Source organism: Grammomys surdaster, unplaced genomic scaffold (assembly GCF_004785775.1).
Source record: "Grammomys surdaster isolate TR1022 unplaced genomic scaffold, NIH_TR_1.0 316, whole genome shotgun sequence".
NCBI lineage: Eukaryota > Metazoa > Chordata > Mammalia > Rodentia > Muridae > Grammomys > Grammomys surdaster.
Window position 1 is genome coordinate 598,083 of NW_021604735.1, and position 11,248 is coordinate 609,330.

The 11,248-nt window shown below is 47.7% G+C and overlaps 2 protein-coding genes across 2 annotated transcripts in view; both read right to left on the reverse strand.

The window, feature by feature from the left end:
• Positions 1 to 5,805, reverse strand: part of LOC114629763 (paired immunoglobulin-like type 2 receptor alpha) — a 9,403-nt gene extending 3,598 nt beyond the window's left edge. The window contains exons 1-2 of the mRNA XM_028777834.1: positions 5,337 to 5,805; positions 920 to 950 (exon numbers count right to left, since the gene is read on the reverse strand). Coding sequence (XP_028633667.1) covers positions 920 to 950; positions 5,337 to 5,454 — 149 coding nt within the window. The 5' untranslated portion in view covers positions 5,455 to 5,805. The remainder of the gene's footprint in view (positions 1 to 919; positions 951 to 5,336) is intronic.
• A 3,602-nt stretch (positions 5,806 to 9,407) lies between these two features.
• On the reverse strand, positions 9,408 to 10,359 carry LOC114629788 (paired immunoglobulin-like type 2 receptor alpha). Its single transcript, XM_028777871.1, has 2 exons — positions 10,166 to 10,359; positions 9,408 to 9,847 (listed from the first exon to the last, which is right to left on the reverse strand). Exons 1-2 carry the CDS (start codon positions 10,251 to 10,253, stop codon positions 9,408 to 9,410), a joined length of 528 nt encoding a protein of 175 aa, XP_028633704.1. The 5' UTR covers positions 10,254 to 10,359.
• Positions 10,360 to 11,248: the final 889 nt, after the last annotated feature.

Genomic DNA, 11,248 nt, shown 5'->3' on the forward strand with positions numbered 1-11,248 from the left:
ATATGTATATGTATATGTATATGTATATGTATATGTATATGTATATGTATATGTATATGTGTATTTTACTACAGAAGGGACCTGAACTTGGATTGGAGGAAGAGCATCTGGCTGAAGGAGCAGGGAGAGGAAAGAGGGAGGAGGCTGGGGGTGTACTATAGCTAGTCGAGTGCTTGCATCACACGCACGAGCCTCTGAGTCCCATCCAGAGCATCTTATAAACCAGGTGTGGTGCATGCCTGTCATCCCAACTCTTAGGAAGTAGAGGCAAAGGGATCAGAAGTTCAAGGTCATTGTTGGCTACTTAGTGAGTGTGAGGCCAGCCTGGGCTAAATGAGACCCTTTCTCAGAAAAAGTGGGGTCAGAGGAAGAGGGCTTAGGACAGGCAATGTATGATGAGGAAAAGAAAGGACAGGAGAAAAGGACAGAGAGGTTGGAAAGCAAAGAGAAAAGAAGGAGAGACGGGAAGATCTAGAACAAAGGTTTCTGGGGGAATGGGGTTCACCAACCAACCAGAGAGAAGAAAGGAAAAGATGGGAGAACTGGATGAATCCAGGTAGATGTTCAAGGCTGAGAAGAAACCAGTCACAGAGAGGGAAGCTTAGGAAACAGGAGAGAAGAAAGACCCCATGAGGCATGGGGGTGGGGCAGAAGCTGTACTGAGATGGGAACTCCCTGAGACTCTGCTGCACTCCTGTCAGTGTGTGAAGCTGGTGGAGCTTGGCACCACTGAGGACGAAGGAGAAAGCAGACAGGATGAGCGGGGGTGGGTGGTGGTGGTGGTGTGGGGGGTGGAGGGGGATGGTGTGGAGAGCCCCTGTTCACGGCTCTCCTTTTATTTTTAAATGTTATCTGAAGGTCCTGGAGAGATGGCTCAGTGGTTAAGAGCTCTGGCTGCTCTTGCAGAGATGGCACTCACCTGGATGGGGTTTCAGTTTTAGTCCTCTGGCCTGTCGGGGAAGAAACAGTGTCAGTGTGACATTGGCGCTGATCCTCCATCACCCCACACTGTCCTCTATGTTCAGACCACCTTCAGAGGAAAGGGGGCAGTGAGGAGGAGCCCAGAACTGCCTTTGCGGGGCTGTTGTCTTACTAGCAACCGCTCCTCCCAAATCTCTGCCTGGTCCATGCCCCATCCTGTCTCCTTTTTGTCCCCATCCTTCACCTTACCTTGAGCTCTCTCTCAGCCCATACCTGATTTACACTCTAGACGTACCCACCTTCCTTTTAGCACCCTTAGAAACTGCCTCCTTCTGGATTATATTTTATTCTACTTGTCTATTTGTCTTGGTGTATACTATACTGCTTTAGTTACTATAGATTTTAGAGTTTTTAAAAATTGCCACTTGTTTATTATATTCTATGACAGGTGGTGTGCCACAGTCTGTCAGAGGCCAGCTTGCAGGAGTGGCTCCCAGGGAACTTAACTCAGGTGCTGAGACGTGGAGATTGACTCCTTTACCCTTTGAACACAACTGTAGCTTTAAAATTTTTTTTAAATAATTCTTAAATTATGTGCATCTGTGTGGAGGCATATGCACACGAGAGCAAATGCCTGCAGAATTCAGGAGAGGGCTTCAGATACCCTTAAAGCTTCAGTCAGTTACAGGCAGTTGTAAGTTGTGTTGTGGGGGGAAGGGGTGCTGGAAACAGAACCCAGGTCCTCTGCAAGAGCAGCCAGTGCTCTTTACTGCTGAGCCATCCCTTTAAACCCTCTTGCAACTTTTAATAAATGCTGAGATCAGGCAGTGAGCGGCCTCCGTTATCAGCCATCTTGTTGGCGGTGTTTTGTTTCATTTCATCTTCTTTGGTTTTGAGAGTGTGTCAACTGGAGAAGATGAACTCTTTTTACAAAACTGCTGTTGTAGTTTAAATGGGAATTATTTTGAGTCCACTGGTGGTTGTTGAAATATAGATGCTTTAAAAATTATACCTTTATGTATTTTTATTGTATGAATATTTTGCCTGCTCATATGTCTGTTCCACCCTTGTGTACCTGGTCCCTGTAGCGGTCAAAGGAGGAGCATCATATCCCCTGGAACAGGAGTTACGGACAACTGTGAGCCACTGTGTGGGTGCTGGGAATTGAACCTAGGTCCTCTGCAAGAGCAGCCAGTGCTCTTAACCACTGAGCTATCTCTTCAGCCCCTTAGCATAAACATCTTAACTAATTTTTCTGTTTTTATGAATGAAAGAGATGTTTCCTACTCTCTGCTTTCTTTTTTTCTTTCTTCTACAATGTCACCCACTGTGTTTTGGAGAACAAGTTATCTGGCTTCTCAGGTTAGCCTTCTTCCTAAATGTTTTACTTTACTTTCTTAGGTTTAAAGATATATTTTTATCTGTGTGTATGTATATGTGATTGCGTGAATGTGTATCATGTGGGTTCTTGTGCTCAAGGAGTCCAGAAGAGACCACTGAACCCCCGAAGCTAGGTTTATGGGTGGTTGTGAGCTGCCGCCAATGGGTGCTTGGAACTGAATTGGGGCCCCAGCGAGAACAGCAAGTGTTTCTAACCACTGAGCAATCTCTCTTTGTTCTTTCTTTGGACTTAAAACACAAGTGTTATTGTTGTTGTTGTTTTAGGAAGCTCTGTCAGATCCATACAACATTTCAAATATAATATACAATGCTGACGAGCTTGCCCCTGTGGAGGTTTGAATGATAATCTTCTCCATAGGCGCATCTATTTGAACACGTGACCTGGTTGAGGAGGTTGTGGAACACTTGGGAGGTGCAAGACTTCTGGAGGAGGTGTGCGGCACTGGGTGTGGGTTTGGAGATTGTATTGCCTGCCTCACTTCCAGCTTCCTCTCTGTTTTCTGCATCTGCATATGAAGATGTGACTGCCCAGTGTCCTGCTTCAGCTGCCCCACCATTGTTAACCTTCCTTCTGGAACCTCAAGCCAAAATGAACTCTTTTCTCACCAAGTTACTTTTGGTCCTGATGCTTTCCCACAGCAGTGGGAAAGTGACCATTGCCACACACCCTCAAACAGGCTTCCTCTTTTGGTCCCTATGTAGCTGGGTGGTTGCGGTCCCTATATGGCTTGCTGTGCGGTCCCTATATGGCTTGGTGGTTTCATCACTATTTTTCAACAAATTTGAGACTTGTTCCTGTTCTCTGGTCCCATGTATTCACGTTGGGGCCTGAACTCTCCCTAAGAGCTGCTTTGCAGTCTAATCACTGTTTCTGTGTTTCTTTGAGGTCTTCCGAGCCCAAGGTTGACCTTGGACTACTGATCTTCCTGCCTGCATCTCCACACATTGTGGTGATGGACACACCCTCCAACTCGGGGCTAGTCACAGAGTCTGGATGCTTTTGCCTTGAGCTTTTCCTGGCTCTGCCCGTTCTTCTCTGGGTACAGCCCACACTGTGTTAAACCCTCACAACCTGATCCACCTCCAACCTGTTCGTCACACCATAAGAAGGCAATGTTAGACTCCAGCTGTTGCTTCAGCCACAGTACATGCAGGAACTCGTTCCCTCTCACAGATACACTACTGAGACATTGTGACTCTGCAGGTGACAGACTTCCACCTAGGCCCAAGGAAGCAATTTTCCGTCAAAGAGGGGATCAGTGGCCACACATTCTGCTCTTTCCCAGCAAATTTCTGTCTCCCTCCTGGTACAGGGTTGTGCTATTGAAGCCACTTCCATCCTCAGAAAGTTACAAAGAAACCGCCACTGCTCTCTTTAAAGCCCTGACCGTACTGGGGCCTGACTTCCCCCTAGAGCCCCCCCTGGCATGCTGTTATCTTTGTCTGTCCATGGAATTGATAACTTTTAAATAAAGCCCTTCCTCTTCAATAATCTGTCTCAGTGGCCCTCTTGAACCCCCATCTGAGACCTTTCACACACATTGATGTCACCACAGCAGGAAGCTGAGGTGGCCATTTCATTTTGCCTCCTTCTGCCATCTGCCTCCCACACTGGCACCACACAGCACACAGCACAGTCCTTGAGATGGTCTCCCTTTCCTGCAAGGCCAGGAAGTGTCCTCTACAAGATTCCTAGCACTTTCCTGGATATTTTCTGGGAGGGAGATGGGGTTGAGATAAATTCTCATATAGTCCAGGCTGGTCTTGAACTCACTACAGTAATTAAGTTTGCCGTTGAACTCAAAATCCTCCTGCCCCCACCTCCCAAGGGTAGTGAGTGCAGGTGTGGACCACCATTGGCTGTCACTGTTTTTATTTTATTATATTTATTTATTTACCATGTATGTGAGTATGCACATGCCATGGTGTGTGTGTATGTGTGTGTGTGTATGCATGTGTGTGTGCGCGTATGTGTGTATGTGTTAGAGGACAGCATACAGGAAACAGTGCTTTCCTTTGGCCATGTGGGCTCTGGTCGTTGCTGGTGCCTTGATCTCCTGAGTCATCTTGCTGCTTCTGACTGTCATTATATTTTCTTTGACTCTATATTATTCGTCTTCCTTTGAGAGTTTATCTAACTACCCACCTCTCCTCTGACTGTGTCTGTCAACACCACAGCTCCTTCCAGAATGAACACTCAGCCCTTGGGACACCTCCCCTATCCCTGACAGACTTAGGGGACTTCATGCTTTATCTACTTGTGATCTTCCAGTTTCAAGTCAGATTTTGGGAAGTAACGGACACAGCTGAGCTGAGGCAACTTCCTGTCTGCTCTGCTTTCCCCCTGGCTTTCTCCCAGGCACGTCCTTTCTCCTCTGAAAGCCAAAGGAGTGGGCTGGCGATGAATGACTAAGTCAACAGAGAAGAACCAAGATGTGACTAGACTGGGCGGTTCACAGATTTGACCCTGCAGAAGCCTCACTTGAGGAATTCACTTAAAGCAGATTCTGAGGGGGATTAGCAGTGCACACCTGCAGCCATCCAAACCAAACAAACACTGACAAAAAGACCCCAGTTACTCTGAGTACAAGCTTCCGAGCCTGACTCTGGACTGAAGAGGAGGTCTTCACAGATGTGCACTGGGGAGAGAGGGCGGGAGGAGGCCAGAAGCCAACCTGTGCTATCACTCCTCAGCAGCTGCCTACATTATTAATTATTAATTATTACTATTATTTTTAAAAACAGGGTCTCTCACTGGGACCTGAGGCTCACTGATTAGGCTAGTGTGGCTAGCCATCAAGCCCCAGGGATCATCCTGTCCCTACTTCCCCAACACTGGATTCCATGCATTATGGCGACAGAACTCAGGTTCTCATGCTGGCGTGGCACTTTTACTGACTGAACCCTAGGATCTGCACTGTAAACAATCACCTTCAATGACTCTGCTGTAGACTGTTCTGTGGAAACACCCAGGAGGTGTGATGGGGGTTGTGGTGCAGTCTTGGACCACTTACCTTGTCTTCTTTTCCACCTGAGGAACACTATCAATCCCAAAACCCCAGCCAGGAACCCAGCAGCAGCCACTGCCAACCCAATTGTGGTTTGCAGATCCAGGCCACTCTTGTTCTTCATCCCATTGCCTTCTGTTGCGTCATTTTGGGTGCGTGCAGAAGTTGTAGCGGCAGTGGTTCTTGGAGGTGTACTGGAGGTTCGGGGGGCTGGAAGAGAGCGGGGGAGTCAGCGGGGAACTTCTTGGCAGGAGTGAAGGTGTCCTAAAGATGCCTCTGCTGCCCTCTTTGCCCATCAGACTACTGAAGCAATGGACTCCGAGGAATTGGAATTACCCAAGGAATGCTGGGAGAAGGAAAAGGTTGGAGCCTGGAGCCAGCCAGAGAAAGAACTGGTCTCCCAGAAAGAGAGTTAGTTCACACGGTTCTGACAACTCCTCAGAGCAACTTGCAGGAGAGACTGGAGACAGTGATGGCTCACTGATGGGCAGAGCTACATGGGGGCCAACTGGGCCTGCTTAGCTATGCCTTCTATTTAAGTCTCAACCTCAGACCAGGACCTGTCAAAACCCCAAATATGGACTTCAGCACAGGGGCACTGGACCTCCTTGTTCCTCTTCCCAATTTGACCATGTTGAGTAAAGTTCTTTCCTCTGCTTGCCACTATGATCTGTTCCTTTAACTGTCCTGTTGAGGACAGCCAGCCAGGCCTGGCTTGTTAGAGCTTCCAGGGTCCAGGCTCTGACTGTACTATACTCGAGTGATAAGTGGGTTCTTCTTGGATCCGAGAGGCCATGGGTATCTTGTCTCCTGTGGGGGATGTGGGATGGGGAATAGCTCTCAGAAGTTCACACAGGAAGAAGGGAACAAGGGCGGAGGCTGAGAATCTGATAAGCAATGACGAGTCGCTATTTCCTGGTAGGATGTCCTCAGACCCTCATGTCCATCATCAGTCACACAGAGCCATCTCTAAGTCACACACATCAAAAACACCCTTTTTCTAAAAACAGTTCTCATTAGAACATGAGCAGCTTCAAGGTGGGCAACCTTGTTCCTAAAGTCATGGGTTATTAAACAAAAGTAGGCATGGCTTACCTGCCTATTGGTCAGGGAGGCCCCAGAGGCCCTCAATACACCACGGGTTATGGCCATTGCTCCCGATTATCCACCGTAACGAGATGGTAAGAACCTATTGCTGAAGACATCCTCACTTGTGATGTAGATGTGATCAAAATACATTGTTTAAATGTGTGGAATATTTAAATAATAAAATAGCACCGAAATCTATTAGCTACTTATTTTATTTACGTGTGCAGTGTGTGAGTGTACCTTCACTTCCCTATACACACATGAGCACGCTCAGGGTGGAGATGTGCACCTGAATACGCACGTGGAGGCCAGAAGAGGCTTCAGGTGGCCTCTTCCAACAATCTCCATCTGTTCCTCAGGGTGCAGTCGATCCATGAAATGAGGAGGGCTCAAGTGCCAGCCATGTTGAAAGCCAACAAATATCAGCAATCCTCCTGCCTCTACCTCCTTGGAACTAACGTACCAATGTTACAAATTTACAAGCATGTGCAGGGCTACCCAGCTTCCTATGTAGGTATTGGGATTTTGAGTGTTAAGTCTTGACCATCACAAAACCAGTGCCCTTAATGACTCTTAACTTTTTCTTTTAAAAGACAAAGTCTCGTGTAGCCTAGACTGGCCTTGCACTTGCTGTGTAACTAAAATGACTGTGAACTTCTGATCTTTGCCTCTACCTCTGAAGTCCTGGGATTGCAGGTGTGTACCACCCCCTAAAAAATCATGTGTGGTGGCACACATTCTTAATCCCAGTATTCAACAGGCAGAGGCAGGCATAGCTCTGTGGGTTCAAAGCCAGCTTGGTCTACATAAGAAGTTCTAAGCCAGTGAGAGCTACATAGTGGGACCCTGTCTCAAAAAATTTATTGTTATTGGCATAAATGTATTAATATAAGACAAGCATTTGAACTATGCAGTATACAGTTCAATAGCTTAGAGCACATTCATTTTGTAGTCCTTCTACCATTTCTATTCAGTTCCAGGACTTTGTTTAATGAAATATTTCCTTTGTTGCCCTAGTGGATTTTAACAGGGCATGTATTAAAAAAAATAACAGACAGGAATATTAAGTTAATGAATTAATTTAAAAAAAATACTGATGCAAGAACCCGTAGTAGAGGGGAGGTATAACTCATTGGCAGAGTCCTGGTCTATCATGAGTGTGGGGACAAGCAGAAAAACATGGTGTGTCTGACTGAAGCAGAGAGAGACATGGCTGCCTTACAGTGATTGTTATACCAAGGACCTAACATTATCTCAAAGGCCAGGAGAGAGCATCAAAGGAGGAAGAGGGAGGGGCCTGGGAAGAACGGAAGTTTCAGAAGAAAACCATTTAGGGAACTATGTAGGAGGCACTGGAAACACAGACATATGGCTGCCCGGCCAGTTGTGGCTGTGGAGTTTATCCTGAACCAGCACAGGGGTCAAGATGAGTCAGTGGTTTGCCAGGGAAGGGCAGGTGGGTCTGATCTAGAAGGGACAGCCCATTTATCACTGGCACTGCTGAGAACTGACAATGTAATTACTGATAATCAACTGTTATTTGACAATTTTATATTTTATTTTCCAGAAATGTGTGTGTTTTATTACATTTTTGCATACACATATTTGTACATGAGTTCATGTGTGTGTGTGTGTGCCTGTGTGCATATGTTTCATGTGTGTGTGCATGTGTGTATAGGTGTTCATGGGTGTATGAGTTCATGTGTGTGTGCCTGTGTGTATGTGTTCACGTGTGTGTGTGTGCCTGTGTGTATATGTGTTCACGTGTGTGTGTGTGTGTGTAGGCCAGAGGTCAACCTTGGGTGCTCCTTCCTCAGACATCATACACCTTATTTTGTAAGTTAGGCCATGTGAGCACTTGTAACCACAACCCCATGGCAGATGGAGACAAAGGATCAAGGGGGCTTCACAGCTCAGTCTAAGCCCAAAACGGTGAGCTCCATGTTCAGTGAACATGCCTCAAGGGAATAAGGTGGGCCTTGCTAGAGGAGGGCCCCCAATGTCCACCTCTGATCTCCACAAACACAAAGTGGGGCATATGCACACACACACACACACAGACACACACACACACACATGCACTCATGCACACACATACATACTTATACCATATATCCATGCTCTACAAAATTAAGACAGAGGGAGGCAAGCAATAGAGTGAACTCAAGCAGAGTGAACTCAATAGATGAACTCCTTGCATCTATTGGTTGAGAGAACTTGGAGGTAAAGGGTCCCTTTCAAGGCCTGCATCACCAGCGTGACCTTGGGCAGGGGTTGAGCTCTGCTGGTGTCTGTGTCTCCCTCTGTATAATGACCATGAGAGTGTCCAGCAGTGGTGACTGACAGAGGCTGGGGAAATGTCCACACAGTGACTAGGCTGGGCCTGTGCGCACTCTGTGTGGATGCAGTTACAGCTGCAACGGAGGTGATATAAACAGAAAACCTGATCATGGTAAGACCATGAGGGTCCATGTGAGAAAGATGGGGCTTGAGGAGGAAGGAGGGAGAAGAGGGAAATAAGAGAGGGGAAAAAAGAAACTGAGGGAAAGGTGGGGGATGTGTCTTAGAGACTGGTGAAGTAGGAGAGCCAGAGGTACCCGGGGACCAGAAGCTACATACTGTAGAAGCCATGAGATATGGTATAAACCCTTCATCTAACTGAGACCCAGATGCAGGACTAAGGGATGGCTGCTCCATCCTAGAGAAGCCAGATACCCATGGATTTCTAGCAGTGAGGGTGGAAGTGGACAGGAAGGATGGTAGTGCAAGTTTGGAGAAAGGAACAGGAAACTGGGCCACCTAGAAAGAACTGAGGACTGGGAGTAGGATGGTGGGGTCTGAGGGTACGATGAGGGGCCAGCTCAGAGAAAGCTGCTAAGGTTTGCAGATGATTACGGAGAAGGAAAAGGCAAAGTTGGTGGAGCTCTGGGAAGGAGAGAAAATACATGAGAAAAATTTATGGGAAGGATGAGACTAGGCTAATGACATCTATGGTATAAGGAAGCCAGGGGTCACCATCGCTAGGGCTGAGATGTACTCACCATTGGTCATATTGAGTTGGGTCCCAGGAATTGACTGCCAATACTTCACGCCTTCTGTTGTTTGCAGAAAAACTCTGCCGAAGTATGTGGCCTGGTCAGTCTCCTTCAAGTTCAGGATTCTGAGGACTCCAGATGTCTGACCCTCTGTCCAGTTTAGGATGAGCCGGTCCTTGAAGTGCTCATGTATGAAACGCAGGGAGGAGTTGTAGATACAGTCCCCATGGAAGTGCTTCCATCTCCAGGCTATGCTTATCTGTGGATCCTTGGCCAACTCCCAGGAGAAGTAGAAGGAGAAGGGGATCTCGATGGAGCCGCCCTGGAATCCAGAGAGGTTTGCTGGCTGGTTGAATCCAAAGTTATTTTCTCTGCTGTCTCCTGCAGAGTTCCCTGGGAAGGACAGGGAGAATCTGAAGCCACTGCAGGAAACAGTGACAGGGGACAGTTGTAAAGGACAATCCAGAACATTTTGAGCCTTCATTCACAGGAAGGGGTGGGACACAGGGCAGAACTGTCCCTATGGCTGGTGGGACAGAAAAGCATGAAAAGGGTTGGGTTAGGCTCTCTCTGAGAAATGAGCTCTCTCTAGAGACAGAGAGGCCTGGCTGGCTCCAGTAGCAGACATCTGTCCACATGATACCCACTCTTTCCAGCCCCACTGTCCCCTCCTGTGGTTAAGTCCCTGGTAGTGAGGTCCCCACTACTCACCAGTGGGCAGACATGCTGCTGACAGCAGAAGAAGCAGGATCTGAGCCATGGCCAGAGTCCTTCCAGGAAGCAAGACCAGCAGAGCCATCAGGAAGGGGAGAATGCCCTGTCTATGGACACTGGGGTGCTCAGGAGTCCAGAGAGAATCAGGGTAAAGTGAGACAGATCCTAGGCCTTCTCATCTGGAGGACTGAGTTGGGGACAGGACCTCTCTGTCTCCACCTCCTTGTGGCCAGCAACTTCCTTTATTGATCTGGCTTCTTCTTTTCCCATGTTGCAGAAGATATGCCCTTGTGGTCACTGACAACATAACTGGGCCCTTGTGCCCAGCCCCCATTGTGGGCTGGGAGACACAGCCTAGACCTTGGCATGGCTAGTTCTCCTCCGCTCCACCTCGACCTTCTGCTTTATCTAGACTTTTCCATTTCCTAAGTGTCTTGTAATCTCTCTGTCTTCTTTCCTCTCTATTTCCTCTATTCCTTCCTTCCTCCTCTCCAATCCCTCCCTCATTATGTCTCCCACCATGCTTGTTGTCTGGTAATATTATAATCTTTCTCTAATAATCTAGTGTAACAAAGTTGTCATTGTCTCTTTTTTTTTTCTTTTATTGGATTTTTTCTTTATGTAAATTTCAGATGTTATCCCATTTCCAGGTCTCCCCTCCAGAAAACTCCTATCCCATCCCCCCTCCCCTGCCTCTATGAGGGTGCTCTTCCAACCACCCACCCACCCACTTCTGCATTCCCACCCTGGTATCCTCCTACAATGGGGCATTGAACCCCTACAGGACCAAGGGCCATTCTTCCCAATGATGTTCAACAAGGTCATACTCTGCCACACACTTGGCAGGAGCTGTGGCACACTCTGCATGTACTCCTTGGTTGGTGGTCCAGTCCCTGGGAGCTCCAGGGGTCTGTCCAGTTGACACTGTTGCAACCTCCACAGGACTGCAAACCCCCTCAACTCCTTCAGTCCCTTCTCCAACTCCTCCATCAGGGACCCCGAGTTCAATGGTTGGCTGTGAGCATCCACCTCTGTATTTGTCAGGCTCTGGCAGAGCCTCTCAGTAAACAGCCATCTCAG